This window comes from Heloderma suspectum, chromosome 4 (genome assembly GCF_057233095.1).
Source record: "Heloderma suspectum isolate Gila_16-S chromosome 4, 16-S_ref, whole genome shotgun sequence".
In the NCBI taxonomy this organism is placed as follows: Eukaryota; Metazoa; Chordata; class Lepidosauria; order Squamata; family Helodermatidae; genus Heloderma; species Heloderma suspectum.
The window spans coordinates 298,068,861-298,087,378 of record NC_139461.1 but is presented as its reverse complement, the minus strand read 5'-3'; the positions used below and the strand labels follow the sequence as shown (position 1 = coordinate 298,087,378).

At 45.0% G+C, this 18,518-nt stretch overlaps 1 protein-coding gene across 6 annotated transcripts in view; it reads right to left on the bottom strand.

The window, feature by feature from the left end:
* Positions 1-235: 235 nt before the first annotated feature.
* Positions 236-18,518, bottom strand: part of CDH26 (cadherin 26) — a 67,211-nt gene continuing 48,928 nt past the window's right edge. For 2 of the 6 annotated variants that reach the window (XM_084854311.1, XM_084854308.1), the window contains exons 10-18: positions 17,774-17,916; positions 13,007-13,240; positions 12,019-12,249; positions 8,682-8,806; positions 6,168-6,248; positions 5,587-5,655; positions 4,149-4,244; positions 3,863-3,931; positions 244-1,383 (exon numbers count right to left, since the gene is read on the bottom strand). In XM_084854311.1, coding sequence (XP_084710437.1) covers positions 1,165-1,383; positions 3,863-3,931; positions 4,149-4,244; positions 5,587-5,655; positions 6,168-6,248; positions 8,682-8,806; positions 12,019-12,249; positions 13,007-13,240; positions 17,774-17,916 — 1,267 coding nt within the window. In that variant the 3' untranslated portion in view covers positions 244-1,164. Of the gene's footprint in view, positions 1,384-2,186; positions 2,289-3,862; positions 3,932-4,148; positions 4,245-5,586; positions 5,656-6,167; positions 6,249-8,681; positions 8,807-12,018; positions 12,250-13,006; positions 13,241-17,773; positions 17,917-18,518 lie in introns of all 6 variants that reach the window. The other 4 variants (XM_084854313.1, XM_084854309.1, XM_084854307.1 and 1 more) reach the window with 3 other exon arrangements.

Genomic DNA, 18,518 nt, shown 5'->3' with positions numbered 1-18,518 from the left:
AAGCACACTGATGTACAGGACTGAAGGTGTCTGCTTCATCAGGATGCCTTCCAGGATGCCAAATGCATCTTATCTCTAAACTGCCTTTTGGTTACAATAAAAAACTCTGAATCAGCAAATCTTCTGTAGTGCAGCAATCACTCCACAAAATAGTCTTAAATGCAGTAACCATGATGCTCTGTGTGAGGAAATCCAAACATGTGCTATTCCAGATGGAAAAAGAAATACTTATAATCAGACTTTAAAAAAAAGTAAGTCAATTTATTTGTTTCAACCAAACATCATCACAAATGAATTATTACAAACAAAGCACAACGGGAAGAATGGAAAAATCCAACAACAAATGCATAAACATAGCCATGATAAGAACAACCTATTCATATTTTTTTTAAAAAAAAATATATCTTCATGGCAACTTATATCAGATGGTTTTCATCAGAAGGTATTGCAATGGTCTGTCCAAAATTATTCCTACTTTTTTCAGCTGCCACTGCAAACGCTACCCTAGAGGTAACAAATGTAGCTATATCAAGTCAGAAGTAGAGAATTCCTTGAAAATCTACAATCCCCAATAGAGTAGTGTGAAAACCTGACAGGAAATTATATTTGGAAGCTTTATACAATGGGCAGTATACACAATGACAGAGATGTTCAAATGAATTTTGGTTACATCCAAGGCAGCCGAAGGCATTTTCTGGAAGCATAATCTCATATGTTCATGGAAGCAGGTTATTAGTAGTTCACCTTGATAAGCAATGGGACCAGACAACCAAAAGAAAACCAGACAACCAAAAGAAAACTCCCCTGCCTGCCTGTCTAAAATGAGAGGGAGTGCCAATAAATTGGCTTAGTCCACTGTCACTCACTTCTAACACCGCTAAGCTATTCAGTCCAAGACACTGGCTGATGAGATGGTGGGGGGGAGGGGGGACTATCTAAGGTGAAATCCTATACAAATATACCTGGGAATAAGTCCCATTGAACTCAGTGGTTCTTATTCTGAGTACACATGCATAGGATCGCACTGAAAAGTACATCACTACTGGGGACATAGGGATTGATAGTTCCGCTGGGGTCCAATGGGGAAGCCCTCCTTGGTCCTTCAGGTGTCTATTTCTGAAGTATAGGACTATGATCTAATTGTATGATCCTAAGCATGTTTACTCAGGAGTGAGTCCCATCAAGATCCATGCTGCAGATTTTGCCAAGAGTGGTAAAACTAGGCCCCAATGTATCCAAGAAATCAGGAGGTAGACTGTTGTTGTCATCATCTACAACAGGTAGGGACCAAAAGGAATCAGTTTCCTCCAACTTCCCCTCCTCTGCATAAACATGAGGTGGATAAGACACCATGTCTTCTGGGTCAATCACATGATCACATTTCTGTAAGGAGAGAAGAACAACATTCAGATAGCTAAACACAATCACCTTCTTGCCTTTACTGCTGTAAATCATGTGTCGCCATGGGGGCTGAAAATGACTGGATAAAAAAATATGTTTGCCCATTTCCCTTGTGACTGGAACAACTTTACACTTTTAAAATAAATGTACTACAAATAAACCGGCAAAGGAGAAAACAAAACAAAAAAAGATGTTCCTTTTAAAAAGTTCATTTACCATTTCTTGATGTTTGAGGTTGAAAACACGTGATGTGAGAGTTTTCTCTCTCTTCTCCCTCTGGTGTCCTTTCAGATCTTTCTCCTCAGCTTCTCTTCCTCGTACTCTATCACCAACTGACTTTTCTTCAGCCCCTTTCCCACCTTCCTTCCTTCCTTCACTTATGTATTTATTTATTACATTTCTGTACTGCCCAATAGCAAAAGCCCTCTGAGTGGTTCACACAAATACTGTGCCTGTATTTATTTAAATACAGTATTTAAATATTGGCCCAGCACTCTAAGAGCTCACAAAAGTAAGCATTATTATGGGTGCATACACACCCTGTGTCACATGTTACATTACATGCACAGTGTGGGGCATATGGATTAACCTCCCCTTTGCCTCATCCTTCTCCCTTCCTGAGCTTCAGGTGACTGAAAAGCACCGAGCACAGTAACATCTGGAAGTTCAATTGGGAAAGCCATTTCTACTCAAGCAGCACAGAACCAAGGTAATGGTCTGACTCAATACAAGGCAGCTTCCTATGTTCTTAAGCTAGGAGACAGTGGAACAAGACTGAAACTGACCTGGGAGCTACTGGGGTTTAAAGTTCCCTTCACACACATGCAGCGGAGAGAGAACGACTTTCCCCAGGGGTGTTGAATCACACCAAGGGAATGCAGGTGCTCCTGTGAATGAAGCAAGCAAGTTGAAGGCCCATTGTGTTGTCTTTTCTGTCACATCATTGCCCACCCTCTCTCCAGGACAATGGCCACATGGGAATGACTGACACAATTAGCCCTGCCAATGTAAGTTCTTTTCACAAAGCCTCCTCTGGGTGTCGGAGTACAGCACAGAAAGCTGATGCAGGAGTGTGCATGTCAACAGGACCAAAAATATGGTATAAAAACCAACAGAACACCCATCCTCAGACATGGACTTGATGACTAAAGAAAAATATGTTATGTAACTTCAAGAAAAAGATCAGGCTCCAATAGATTTTCAAAATGAAAACAATTACAAAAGAATACATCTCTGTGTTCTCATCTGGTACATGGGTTCAAGCAACCCTGAAGATCATAATGAGCATTATTTATACAATTATTTAAGAGTCACCTTTCAGCCTAAAAATGGTGACATACAACTTTAAAAACAATATCATATAAACAAATTAAGAGCTGGAGATAACAAAAAAATAAAGGCTGATTTGGGCCAAGTCTATGGAAATGGTGTACCTATGGTCCATTTAAGGTGTTGCAGAGCAAAACCCTAACCTATAATTTTGGCAGGAATATTAGAGAAGGCCCAGACCATCATTAAGGAGATGGTCATGTTCTACATCGCCTGAAATTTCTGACTAGGCCAATAGGTTGTGTGTATTTACACACAGCCCAGCCCTAAAATTGGAGAGGGGAGAATGAATGATGCTTCATCTGAAAGTAATAGACAAGACCTTGCATTCAGAGGGAGTTGACAGAAGTGTTCCTAGTTTCCAACACAACACAGAGAACCAGAACCACCTCAAAACTACAATCCTGTGAGACAAAAGGAAGCAAAGTACTTTTGTAGGAGTATTTCCAGGTTACAGGAGCAACCATACAAATATCATTAGCTCCCTGTAGAGCAGGGGTAAGCAATTTGTGGCCCTCCAGATGTTTTGGGCTACAACTCCCATCAGTCTTAGCCAGCATAGCCAAAGGTGAGGGCTCATGGGAGATGTAGGTCAAAACATCTGGAAAGCCACAGGTTGCCCACCCGTACTCTAAAAGGAGCTAAAACCTCCTTAAAACATATGGTAGGGTTCTAATAAATATAGGATTCTGTATTAGCAAGGGTATATTAGAGTCATTACTGAAACCCATCCTACTGGAGGCAGTTTGAAGTATTTAGAAAATATAAGTGCTAGGATTCTTCCCATGATCTATTCAATTATTATTTATTTATTCCAGGGCATAGTCTGCAGGCACATGAGGCAGCCACCTTGCTGAAGCTAAGCAGGTCTGGGTCTGGTCAGTGCTTCAAGGGGAGACCACCTGGGAACCACATGTAGCCACCTTGAGTTCCATGATGGAAGAAAGGTGGATATAAATGTAATAAATAAGAATATTTTTAACAATATTTATATACTGCTCCATATCTAGAACATATTTTGGAATGGCGAACACAAGAAATAAAACAGTAAAAGAATAAAAAAATTAAAACACCATGTTAAAATTAAATGTGTTTAAAAAAGAAACCTCAAAACCTGCACAGTATTTCTTACTTGATTCAGGATTCTGGCTGCTCTTTCCAAAATCCAGTTCATCTTAGCGTTCTGAGGGTGCAATTTCGCCTGGTGAAGGAGGGAAAAGGAGCTTCAGAACCACCACTACTTGCATTCCATCTAGAAGTATTTACCACCCAGCACCAAATATGAGAAAACTATAGAAACCAGTTCTTTAGGTAGCTACTCTTTGTAAAGTGTTGCATCCACCATAGCAGAAATGCCTTGTCCCTATTAGAGATAAACAAGGGAAAAAAATCATTTATCCTGTTTTGATTTATCTAACCTTATCCCAGTTGGGGAAAGGCCAGAAGTCTTGTGGGATGACCTGAGGTGGCACTATCCTTCCATTAGGATGGTTGTTGTCCTCTGTAGGCTTTGTCTGTGTCATTTCAGGGACATCCATTTAGAAAGGAAAAGGAAAAGGAGTTTATGAAAGGAACTTAAAGAACCCAGTTACAGCCCATGTTTTTTCCCATCCCTCCCCTTAAAATCACTCTTCTTAGAATGTTTGAAATATATTAGGACTTCAGGCTTAAATAGGCCTCAGGAGAGCTCACTGTAAAACATACCTGTTTTAGCCCTCCACCCTGGGACTACCGAAGACAGACATTTTGCTGCCTGAGGCAAAGCAGACAATGGTCTGTTTTACCTCCCTCAATGTACATCGTACCCAAGGCCAGTCAAGTTATTTTTGCACCTGAGGCAGAAAAACCTACAAACCTCTTCTCCCTGTTAGTACATATACAAAAATAAATAAATAAAAGATTCTTCTGCCCTTTTATGACACCCAAAATCAGCTTCCTGGGGTGGTCACCTCATTCTGCCTAATGGAAGGACCAGCACAGCGACTCTTCGCACCAGTAGACATACGGCAAACATGTTTGCCGCATGTCTACTGGTGGGAAGGCTCATTGTGCTGGCCCTACCAGAAAATGCAGACTGCCCCTAAAGATGGGGTGGGCAGATGTGACAGAGGTTTACAAAATGAATAGAGGAAAAACATTTCTTTGCTCAAAACACTAGAACGTGGGAATCTTCCACTGAAAACATTGGAACGAAATTCCCTAGCTGTACAGGGGTGATTAGCCATGAGGGACACAAATGGAACCTCCAGGGTTGGAGGCAACATGGCTTTGGATGACCAGGCTCCAATTATGCAACCCCCTGAGTGCTGCTTTTATGCAGTTTCGTTTTTAATCTGGCTCAAACGTTTATGCTGTTTTTTCATATGGTTGTGTTTTTACTTTTCTGTTCGAATTTGTTTTATTGTAATATTAACTTCTTTCAAAGTCAATCTGGGAATCTGTTGAAGGGTGGGGTATAAATCAAATCAAATAAATAAAATAAAATCTAGGGACAAGCAATAGGGATGGCTATTTTCATCATAGGCTTGTGGGGGTCCCCTGATTGGCCACTGTTTAGAAACAGAACACTGGGCTACATGGATCTAATCCAGGAAGGCATTAATTTTCTCATACAGGGAGACCCTGCAATGGCATGATGATAGGCTGGGGTGCTAAAGACTTGTCTGGCTGCAGAAGTGACGGCAGAAGTGACAACAGCACAAGTGAGTAAACCAATAATTTTACCTGAAAATTCCTTTGTGTTTCTGCTGTGCATACATTTGAACTCCCCGCTCTAATGCATAATACTCAGCTATTATACCTGAAGCACATCAGTCACATATACACCTCAACTGTGGTTCACGTGCATTTACTCACAGACAGGTTTTGTTCATTGTGCACTTGACTGGATGTCCATGAATGTGAGATGGTCTCTTCCTTTGCCTCCTAACAAATAAACAGTGCAACAAGGGTTGGTTGCTTCATCTATAGAGGGCTGGCCCATAATATCAGGTACAAAAGAAACAAGCACACACAGTGAATGCTTTAAAAGGGCATATTTCTTTATACAAGGCAAATTTCAGGCATAGAGTCAGAGGAGGAGCCGAGCAGGCATGACGTCGGAAGCCTTATGCACGCATCAGCTCAAGGGTAGGGAACCAGTGGCTTGGGGAGCCAGTCAGTTCCACCCAGTATGGCAAATGGTCACACCTGAAGGGAGATGCAGTCTAACAGCAGCATCCTTACGTTTGATATTGCATTGAAGAGCAGAAATACGAAACCCTTCACTAGAAGCTTCTCCTACCTACACAATGCACAGGAACTGTGCAAGGCCATTTGTACAAAGCCCACTCAATCCACAAGAAGCTTGTTTACAAACGCTTCTGAGTGCCCATGGTGATGGACAGTGTATATGAAAGAGAGGAAAACTGTATTCCAGATAGGAGTTTTGCAGTTACCTCATCAGGCTGTGGTTTTTCTTTTGCTGTTGGTACCTTCCTTGGAGGTAGTGTTACACTATTCCATGCATCAGGCGTGTCCTAAATGGGATGTCAAAGCAAGAGGTTTCAATCAAATGTCTTGTTACAAAAGACCAGAAATCCCCTTTGTACTATTAGAAAACATTAAAAAATAGGATGGTTCATGCAGACTAACCATCCAGAAATCATGTACCTGCTGTGAGACAACAGGATAGCCTCTGTGTACTCTGGGGCATGAGTCATCTTTTACATCCAGTGACAAGCACATGCACGGCTTTAATGTCCCCACTATACACACTGGATTTCATATCAGTAATGGTGTGGTCTTTATTCAACAAGGGGAAACTGGTAGTTGATGAACCACTAAAACAACTAAACAACTTGGGGCCAGGGAGAGAGCGCCTTCTCCTTTACCAACCTACCCGGTCACTGAGGTCATCAGAGGACATGTTCCTTGTTGTTCTGCATGGACCCATGGCCCAGCTGGAGTCCACCAGGAAAAGAGCCTTCAGTGTAGTGGCCCCCTTCCTGTGGAACTCCCTGCCTTCGAAGGTCAGACAGGCACCAACGTTGTGTTGCTTTCTATATCTCCTGTAGACATGTTATTTCGGGAGACCTTCTTTGAGTGACCAGCCACGGTTTATTAAATTCAGAATCTGTTTCTTTTAAAATTTTTAATATGGTGTTTTATTCTTTTATCTTGTTGTTCACTGCCCTGAAATCTCTGATGTGCAGTGGTATATAAATATTGTAAGTAAGTAAGTAAGTAAGTAAATCTACTGTTCATATAAACTAGTCATTTAGGAACCATTATGCTCCTGGTTTACTCCAAATTATGATTTTTGAAGATATACATTGTAGGTACAAACATGGGAAGAAGGGCTTCTCCTAGGTGCCTGTGGGTGTTGCTGCAGGTTTGACAGAATGGTCATTTTCGCATGTCACACAAAGCCATAGGTTAGTGTGACATGAATGAGCAGTGGTGAGCTTCGGGCTTGTGCACTTCCCTCTCCTTCAGCAAGGTGGCCTGGAGGAGGAGTTTGGAAGCTCTTGCTTCTGCTTTTGCTTATCTGCAGTTTGTCATTAGCTATAGTTCATATGAAACAAGCCACCTTGAGCCCATGGCGGTATCTGCTTCATTTACCCACAAGCTGCAGTTAAGCAAAATGGAAGCGTCAGCTTCCAGACTCCTCCTCCTGGCCATGTGGGAGGAAGGGAGGGGAAAACAGAACATGTGCAGGTGAGAGGATCACTGAGCTCATTCAGGTTCACTCACAGTGCACTAAACTATGGTTTAGTGTGATGCGTGAAAGCGGCCTATAATGATTATAAGTGGGTCTATCGCTATGGTTTTACTTCAAGTAACTTCTGACAGAGGACCTGAATGTTCCTGTAATGCAGCAGTGCACATCCTTTTCAGCCATGGGGGCCACCTCTGCTGTTGGATGGGGATCTGGGGGCCATGCATACATGTGCACTTACACCCAGAGCACACGCATGCATGCATGCGCACACACACACACGGACACACACACACACCACATATGCATACTTGACCCCTGCCCACATACACCTGCAGATATAATCTCCACACACACACACTCACATTCCTCCCTCCCACCAACATACACACACACTTTGCCCCTGCCCCCCACCTCAACACACACACCTCAATGCTCAGGGATCCCTGAAATCTATGGACTGCAAGGGGTTGGGAGATGCTTTCATCTCTCCCAACCCCCAGCAGAAAGCAGCAGGAAAACTGCAGTCTCAAAGGCAGAGTCACTGCGGATCAAGAGATAAGAGCAGGGTTTCCCTTTTCAGTGCTAACAATGGCAAGGGAAAGCCTGCTCTCACCTCTGATCGCTCAGGCTTCTCACTGATCAGAGATGCCAGTGCTAGGGAAAACTTGCCCTTATTCCCAGTGATCAGAGGTAAGAGAAGGGTTTCTCTTGTCACTGCTAGTGCTAACTAGGGAAAGCTTCTCTAATCTCCAATCAGTGTTTTTACCCCCAGGGTCCACCTCATCAGCTGGGCTCTGGGAGAAAGTGGCCGAGTCACCACAGCTCTGCAGGCCTCACTGAAAGCTTCTGAGAGCTGGATGAGGCCTGTGGATGGTGCACCCCTGCTTTAATGTCTATGAATTGAACAGACAGAGAGGCTCCTGCAAGCCTCCTGATGGAGTTACTAAAACTGGGGGTGCCTTCTTGGAGAGGGGGGTTGCACAAGGGTTCTCAGGGCATCTGCTGTAGGAGTCCGTTTGCCTTCAACATGCTCTGCTTGTATATTTGTAAATGAGGCAGGTGTTACAAAGACACCCTAAGTTTCCAGCTCTCTCTCATCCAAAGAGAGTGAAGGTTGCCATCCTACACACACATACCTGGGAATAAGTCCTATTGAACTCAATGAGAGTTACATCTGAGTGGGCCTGCATTGGTTTGTGCTGTAAACCCAGTAGCTCTGGAACTTCATAGGGAGTGGGAAATTTCTCACCTGAGACGAAACAGGTTGGCTCTCCTCATTGTAGGCAATCAGAGTCTGATGACCTGCTTCATATGGAAAGGAGGCAGCACCTTTCTCTGTTTCTGAGGACCACCATAGTAGGAGACATATGCCCACTACACAAAAGGAAAAGAAAAGAGCTTTGTCACTAGCACTCTACATCCTTTACAAGCATCTTCTTCCTAACGACCACCTTGCTGGGTGCACAGACGAGGCAATTCATGTGCAACTGCTTGCTTTGTTCACACAATTTTTGGCGGGGTCCAGAAGTTATCTTCCAGTTTTAACACTCCCATGTTTTCCCACCACTTCTTCCATCTTTTTTTCTCTTCAGAGAAGCTCAATTTAGAAAGAAAGAAAGAAAGAAAGAAAGAAAGAAAGAAAGAAAGAGGGAGGGAGGGAGGGAGGGAGGGAGGGAGGGAGGGAGGGAGGGAGGGAGGGAGGGAGGGAGGGAATAGCTGCACGCCTGCACAGCACCTTTTGATTGGTAGCATCAGCTGTCTTTCTGGAAGCACCCTAGAAGAGGGGCTGACAAAACCATTTCATAAGAAGTTGGGACAGCATATTCAGCATAGTGACAATTCTTGGACACCAGGCTCCTCCAGCTCAGCAGCCGAGCATGAGCTTCAGTTTGCATACAGTCCCAAATGTAATCCCCAGCCTCCTCAGATTAAAAAACCATCAGGCAGGCAGCAGATCTCTGTGCAAGGCCTTGAACCAATTCTCTGGCTCATTGCAAGGCAGCTTCAAAATGAAATCTCCAATGAAGAAGTGGTTGAACAGCCCTTTGTGTCTTGCATACATATATGCAAGGGACAACTTCTTCAGTGAGAAAATCCACACATCTGCAGCACAGGCTTGTACGTGCTGGCCCCAATCACAGGAGTGTTTCCTAGCAGAAGGAGACAAGTGGGAGTGACTGAGCAGTGTGCACTAGTGCCCTTGCTAGAACCTGATGTCCAAACCACAGTAAAACATTAAAAAAACACCTTAAGAACCATACCAACTTTAAAATCCAAGTTCAAAATATGTGTTTTGACCTCCTTTCTGATTGCAGAGAGAGTAGGGACCAGTCACAACTCTAAAAGGAGTGCATTCCAGAGTTTGGGAGCAAGACAGCAGAAAGCCCTTTCCGCATACTCAGCAAGTTGGCCTCTGTAAGAGAGGGTGTCATCAAAAGGACCTCTTCTGCTGATCTTCATAATTGAGAAAGTTCATACTTAGATGGTTGGTCCCTCAGACAGCCAGGCCCTAAGCCATTTGGAGCTTTAAAGGTTAAAGCCAACACCTTGTACTGGACCCAGAACACACTTGGCAACCAAAGCAGATCTTTCTGTACTGGAGTGATGTGATCACGATACCATGCACTGGTTAGCAGCCTAGCTGCTAACCAATTGAAGCTTCTGGAAGCTCTTCAAGGGTAGCCCCATGTAGAGTGCATTGCAGTAGTCTACCCATGATGTAACCAAGGCACAGATAACTGTTGCCAGATCAGTCTGACTAAGGAGCAGCTGCAGCTAGCAGACTAGATGTAGTTGTGCAAACAGGCTCCTCACCACTGCTGGCACCTGAAAATCCAAAGACAGCATAGGATCCAGGACACACCCAAGCAACAAACCTGTGGTTTCAGGGGGAGTCCGACCCCATCCAGGACAGGTTGAATCCCAGTTCCCACACTGGGTGTTCTGCTGACCAAGAGCTCTGTCTTTTCTGGATTTAAACTCAGTTTGCTCAACCTTATCCAGCCCATTATTAAATTTAGGGAATGTTCAAGTGTACAGACTGCTTTCTTGGAGTGAGAGGTAACAAAAAGCAACAGAGCTGAGTGTCATCAGTATATCGGTGGCATCTCACTCCAAAGCTCCATATAATCCCTTTCAGGTAGACGTTACGTAACACAGAGGGCAGAACCAAACCCTGTGGGACACCACAGTACAGGAGTGCAGCAAAAAGTGCAGCCTGCAGGCTGCATGTGGCCCACTAAGCCATTTCTGGTGGCCCGCCAGACCCCACATCTCCACCTGCAGTGGCACTTCCAATCACTTGCTTTTCTCCAACCTCTCAGAGATTTGGCCCTCAAGGCCCAAAAGGTTGTGCATCCCTGCCATAGACCAATGACCACAGTGCCAAACAGTAGTCCCTCAACACCATCTTCTGGCCATGACCTGATAGGAAGGACCAGAACCACTGTAATACAGCACTCCAAAAGCCCAGCCCCAGCAGGAGGACTAGAAAGAGATCATGTCTGATGGTATCAAAAGCCACTGAGAGTTCCAGAAGAATTTGTAGGGTTGCACTCCTCCAATCCAGTCCCCAGCATAGGTCATCCACATATCTTGGCTGAAAAGCCCCGTTGAAATGGGTGAACTGAAATATCACCCAAGCTAAAAATTAGTTGTTGAGTAATGGAGATAATGTATTCACATGCCATGTGTACAAGACACAAGTAGTAGGGATGCTGCAAGCATCCGTGCAGGGGATAGAGTCCAATGGACTCCCCCGTGCTTGGCCCTCCTGACTTGGCTTGCTGAGCCCCCACCTCCACCTGCCAAGCTACATGAACTGCCAGGACTCACCAGCCCCGCCCACGCATTTCTAACCAAATCGCAAATAGTGACTTGCTATTTTCCATAAGTTAGATGGATCTTGCGTTTTCTGTCCACCCATTGTGCACAAAATTTAACTTTTTAAAAACCAGTTGCTGCAGGTGCACAGCTCAGTGGGGGATGGGGTGGGTCCTTTCTCCTCCTCCCCTCCCAGCTACTGGAAGGCAGCGCCTTGAGGGAAGGGGGAAGGTGAGGGGGAAGCCCCTCTCGCCACCCTCCTCTCATCAAGCCGCTGCCCCCACATAGCTGACCTGAGATGGGAGGGGGATGAAGGAATGACCCTTTCTCCCCCTCCCCTCCCAGTACCCAGTACAAATATAGAGCCCCTTTTACACAAGATGGAGCTCTACATTTTCATAGATTTTATTGTTGTGAGCAATGGTGGCCAGAAAGGGCCAGTTCTACAACATTAGAGGCCTCTAATGTTGTGGAAATGGCCCTTTCCAGCCACCGTTGTGCGCAGCAATAAATCCACCAAAAAAATAGAGCCCCATCTTGCGTGAAAGATGGAGGCTCGCATAGAGGAGTGGGCAGGTGCAGTGCGCTCCTGGACTGCTTGCCGAGCCCTCTGGGGGCTCGCGCAGCCTGGCTCATGTGGGCGGGCGGCAGCGACGGCTGCTGGAGCGCCCGCGAGCACGGACTCTAATGAGTTTATCCATCCCTAGACACAAGTGTATACTTTCTACCAGTAAGCAAAATGCAAGCATGACGACATTACTCACATATCAGTAGCAGGAACGCAGCCAAGATTGCACCAACTGCTCCTGCTCCGAGACTCACTGAGCCGAAGGCCAGTTTCTTCTCTGGCTCACACGTGATCCCATCCAGGCAGCGACACACCGTGACATGCAGGTTCTGCTTGCTGGAAAGCCCCTGCCTGTCCCAAATTTGGAAAGGCACTGAGTAATTGCCTGGAGGGAGGCTTCTCAACAGAAAGAGCTCAACTGAATCACCTGAAAAAGCAAAGAGAGAGAAGGATGAACACATTCTTAGGTTATTACTTCTGCCGACAATACAGTGCTGATACTGCAGACAAGAACTAGCAGCGTGATGCCTTCCAAATATCACCAACCAGATGAAAACCCTTTTGAGATTCTTGGAGTTGGATGGATCCTTGCAAATCCTCCAGGTGGAGGCAACAGGCAGAAAAAATTATATCAGATGCGACTCCCAATTTGGATGAAAACTGGAAAAGTCGTGGGGTGTGGGGTGTCACTGGGACGAGCCCTTCATGCTTCCTCACACACATCTTCCCTGACAAACTCCTTCTGGGCTACAGAACATGGGGACATCACAGCTAATATGCAGGGTCTATTTATGTATGTACAGTTAAGTCTCTTTATATATGCCTCCCATCAATTGCCTTACTGTGGTATGCTTCCTTTTCTCTCTCCTTCACAGCTGCATCTCTCCTCCTCCCTTACTTTTTCCTCTTACTGTCCTCTTAGGGAAAGGGAGAAGCAGATGTCTTGGGCTTAAGGTGGAGGTCCTCTCCTCCCCCTGTAGTTAGCAATACAGGCACAGCTCTGTTGTTGGTATTGCTCTGACCAAGCTTCTTGCTACCTGTCCCATGCAGTTCTAACATCAGTATCTCCTGCCAGCCTCCACCATCTTCCTCTTGCCCTGCCTGCCTGTAGGGCCCTTTAAAGACCCACCCCTGCCACAAAGAAGAAACAGGGCAGGCCACATCACAGTTTGAGGGCAACTTACCAAAGTTTTCTCCCAGTTTCCAAGAATTTTTCATATTTCCCAAGGCCTCTCCTAGCTCAAACATAAAGGGACCTGCATATGGATAGGAGTCATTATCCTCTGCTTTTACAATGAAACGGTCTTTTTCTTTTCCATCGCAGACCACCAAAGATGGTGTAACTAACACTGGAGCATTGTCGTTAAGGTCAGACAGGTGAAGTTCGATGGTGCCTGTGCCAGTCAGTGGTGGAACACCTAATGGCGAAACACAGCATTTTGCTTTAACTGAAGAACTGCCAGAACAGGAAGGAACCTTCCAGATAAGAGATGGATTTCACCCATGGGCTTTAGTCACTTTCCGCACCATTGTGCTCCAGAGGCCACATGTGTTGTCAACTTCAGGTCATCATACACTATTCAAGCTGGACCTGTTTGGCAAACTCTCAAGGACACATCATATGTCAGAGTTCATCTGGCGGTCAAAAAGGAATGTATGACTTCACAGCATTTTTTCTTTACATGATGGGAGAATGCCTTTGTTCTCTCTCTCTCTTTCTTTCTTTGTCTAGTATACTGGAGCTGAACTACACTAGAGGAGCCTCCATGCACTTCATGTGCTCTGTGGCATAATTTGCAACCCACCAGCCACATATTGTGGGCTGCCAGATGCTTGAGATTTGGGGGAATTGTTGTAGGTCAGTGGCAGGCACAGGCTTGCACAGAAAAGCTCCCTAATTCAATCTCTGGCCTCTCTAGATAGGCTTGGAAAGACCCCTGTCTGAAGCCCAGGAGAGCTGCTGCAAATCAGCACAGGCAATATTGAACTATGGTCTGACTCAGTCATAAGGCAGCTTCTTATGACAAACACCTCTTTTTCTTGTTGTTAAGTGTCCCAAGCAGATTAGCACAAGGAGGAGGTTTATCAAACCCTAGATGGACCAACATACCTTGCTGGTGGGCTATGCCCAGCTTGGGGGTCACCAGTTGTATAAGTCAACCAACTGCCCCAACTAACTTTGATAAATGACCAAATATCATCCTCATTCCATTATTTACTACTAAGCAGTGACAATTACCTGGCTTTATGTATCAGAGGCAGCAATTCTATGTCCCCTAGTCAGCATCTTGGGGGAAACAGGATTGTTCTGTTTCCTGGCTCCAAGCTTGTGGACAGGGCTCTGAGCTCAGAGTAAGGAAACCATGCTTCCCCACCCCTCTCCTCCTCATAGCCTCTGCAGAGAGAACTGTGCCGGCTACCTGTCCACACTCACAAAACGGTGCGTGGAGGTGGGGAAAAGGAGGTGGTCCAGGAGCCAGGGAGGAGACTGGGGATGTGGGGCTACAAGGTTAAACTAAACTGAGTTATTCACCATCTAGAGAAACATCATACCTTCATTATTTCAATTTCACCGATCTTTCCATCATTTACCAGAAAAAGATAGGAAGGGTTGAGAATGAATAACAAATTGTTTTTCAGATAATCAAAAGAAACTTTCCATCAAAACATTTCATATTTGGGTAGCAATCCTAAGCACATTTACTTGGAAGTAAATCCCAGTGAAATCAATGTGAATATGGTTAGGATTTAAATGTCATTTGAAATCTTCGTATGTGCAGGAAAATGCCTGAAGAGCAATTCCTAACTTAAATTTACTTACCAAAAATAAATATAAAAGTTCAAGACTTCAGTATTATTATTATTATTATTATTATTATTATTATTCCCAGTTGTGGTTAGGCTTAACGTAGGGATGGCGTAGAATTCCGCCACGGACCCCAATGAGGCTGGATTCTAAAGAATCCGGTCCCCCGGAGTCCGTGGCAGAATGGCACCCTCACCTCCACCTCCCTGAGGACCCATCCGGAGCCGGATCCTCCTCATAGCAATCCTGCAAAGCCGCTGGCTGGCTCTGGAGCGCCAGCGATATGGCCGCCATTGCCATATCACTGGCTGAGGGGGACTGTCTCTGGATGCAAATGGCATCCAGTATGCCATTTGCGGCCGTAAAGGTCTTAGCTTAAGCTAAATGCAGCCATTTACAGCTGCATTTACCTTAAACTAAGACCTTTACGGCCACAAATGGCATTGTTGTTGTTGTTCAGTCGTTCAGTCATGTCCGACTCTTCGTGACCCCATGGACCATAGCACGCCAGGCCTTCCTGTCCTGCGCTCTCTTCCGGACTGTGCTCAAGTCTATATTAATTGCATCGGTGATGCTATCTAGCCACCTCATCCTCTGCCATCCCCTTCTCCTTTTGCCTTCAATCTTTCCCAGCATCAGGGTCTTTTCCAGGGAGTTTTCTCTTCGCATTAGGTGGCCAAAATATTTGAGCTTCAGCTTCAGGATCTGTCCTTCCAATGAGCAGTCAAGGTTGATTTCCTTTAGGATTGACTGATTTGACCTCCTTGCAGTCCAGGGGACTTGTAAGAGTCTTCTCCTGCACCACAGTTCGAAAGCATCGATTCTTCAGCGCTCAGCCTTCCTTATAGTCCAGCTCTCTCACAGCCATACGTTGCTACTGGGAAAATCATAGCTTTGATTAGACGGACCTTTGTCGGCAAAGTGATGTCTCTGCTTCTTACTATGCCGTCTAGGTTTGCTATAGCTTTCCTCCCAAGGAGCAAGCGTCTTTTAATTTCACGGCTACAGTCACCGTCTGCGGTGATCTTGGAGCCCAAGAAAATAAAATTTGTCACTGCTTCCATTTCTTCCCCTTCTATATTCCAGGAAGTGATGGGGCCAGATGCCATGAACTTAGTTGTTTTAATGTTTTGTTTCAAACCAGCTTTTGCACTCTCCACTTTCACCCTCCACAAGAGGCTCTTTACATCCTCTTCGCTTTCTGCCATTAGGGTGGTATCGTCTGCGTATCTGAGGTTGTTGATAATTCTCCCGGCAATCTTAATTCCGACCTGTGATTCATCCAACCCGGCGTTTCTCATGATGTACTCTGCATATAAGTTAAATAAGCAGGGTGACAATATGCAGCCTTGTCATACTCCTTTCCCAATTTTGAACCAATCGGTTGTTCCATGTCCGGTTCTTACTGTTGCTTCTTGGCCCTCGTACAGGTTTCTCAGGAGACAGGTAAGGTGCTCTGGTACTCCCATCTCTTTAAGAATGTGCCACAGTTTGTTGTGATCCACACAATGAAAGGCTTTAGCGTAGTCAATGAAGCAGAAATAGATGCTTTTCTGGAATTCTCTTGCTTTCTCCATGATCCAGCGAATGTTGGTGATTTGATCTCTAGTTCCTCTACCTCTTCGAAACCCCGCTTGTACTTCCGGTAGTTCTCGGTTCACATACTGCTGAAGCCTAGCTTGTAGGATTTTGAGCATCACCTTGCTGGCATGTGAAATGAGCGCAATTGTACGGTAGTTTGAACACTCTTTGGCATTGCCCTTCTTTGGCATTGGAATGTAAACTGACCTTTTCCAGTCTTGTGGCCATTGTTGTGTTCCTTTGTCTTTGCACAAAATGTTCCCTTGATATCTCCGATTTTCTTGAAGAGATCTCTAGTCTTTCCCATTCTATTGTTTTCTTCAATTTCTTTGCATTGTTCATTTAAGAAGGCCTTCTTGTCTCTCCTTGCTATTCTCACAAATGGCATACTGGACGCCATTTGCATCCACAGTCAATCAGCCCAGCCAGCGATATGGCAATGGTGGCCGTATCGCTGGTGCTTTGGAGCCGGCTGGTGGCTCTGAGGAATCGCCACAGAGCGAAGCTGGCCAGCCGGGATTCCGGGGGTGGGGGCAGATCGCCTCCCTCCCCCCTGCGGACACCCCCCCCCCCCCGGGACGGCAGGTAAGCCGTCCGCCCATCCCTAGCTTAAAGTGCAAAACTATGAATGTTAAATCGGAAATGAAATCATGCTAAGTTTAATAGGACATACCCCCAATTATGCATGTATAGGGCTGCAGCATTTATAATTTTAGAAGAGAGAAAGCTATAGAAGTATTGGATTTGGCAATGTTATTGACTTGTTAGTAAGGAACAACATTAATATTTAAGTAAATCTTTGAAATGGGATATAAAAAAAGTCAAAACTGAAAAGCTCTGATTCAAATCCTGAAGCTTTTTTATATGTGCAATATATTGATTTTAATAAAACACTATGAAATGTGCAACATACAAATAAAACATCAAAATTCCATAGCATTTCTATTACTGTATAATTGTGGCCCATATCAAACTTCATTCAAAATACCCAAGCGAATCCTATCCCTGAGGAAATACACTAATTATTGTAAAGGAAAGCATTTTAGAAAGGCAGCCAAATTTTGTCCCAAAAAGCCCATTGAAGTTGTACCAGATTTGGATCAGTGGGCAGTATCCAATCCTGCTTGTCCATGCGCAAGGCCAAATGCTGCTTCTGTTCTGCATGCAGCCAGCCCTGCCCATTCTGTTGCAAAAGCAGCCCCCACCACTTGCACATTGGGAAATTAGCACTTCCGAGCACAAGCTCTGAAACGAGTAGAAACACCCATTTCTGTAAGGGGGCAGGTTGGTAGAGCTCCCTTACGTGAGCTCCGCCAACCTGGCCCCTTCCAGAAATGAGTGTTTCCGCTCCTTTCAGGTTGCCCCATGGAAATGCTAAATCACTGTTGTGCAAGTGGTGGGCGCCGCTTGCACAACAGAATCAGCACAACCGCCCAGTTGGATACTGCCCCATTCGAAGCTTTGGTTGCAGCATGAATATTTTAATCTCTCCCACAATTTTCAAGAGCACCAGAGACAAGCAAGTAGCTGGTGGATTCCAGCTGTTGCTTGAGAAGGAACTTACCATCATCGGTGGCATGAATCACAATGGTGTATGCACTGTTGTTTATATGAGGAGATTCCCTATCAAGTGTTTTCAGAGTCATCACAATCCCAGAGTTTTCATCGACAGTCACCCAGCCATTTGGGTCAGAAGCTACTTTGTATCTTAACGAACAAATCAAACATTTAAAAAATGAGTGATAAAACATCCTGAACAGCTAAGTATAGCAGACAGCATTTGCTTCCCAACCCTCCACAGAACTGGAAACCAAGGGCGGTATCCAATGCCGCCCTTGCACGGACTGCCCAGGAACAGCAGTGGCACATGCACGGCCCCTACCACGGGCAGCCGTGATGTGGTACTTCCAAGGGGAAATGCTGCAATGAGCGGGAAAGCTCATTTCTGGAAGGGGCAGGCTCGTTTCAGCACTTGCCCCTGGAAGCACTACGCCATGGCCACCAGTCGTAGGGGCTGTGTGTGCACCACCACCGGCGTGCTTGAGCCACCCAGACAAGAGTGGCATTGGATACTACCCCAAATATCATAGAGCTAAACTAGCGCTGCAAAAAGGAAACAGATAGAGACTGTTGTGAAATTGGCCTATAAAGTAATCACAGAGTCCTGATAGGGCAAACGCAATCCCAGTGATTTTATTTTTTATTTTTTAATTTAATTTATTTATTTAATTCAAACATTTGTGTCCTGCCCCATGTCATTAAGATCTCAGGGCACCGTACCAATAAAATCAATTTAAACGGTATAAAAC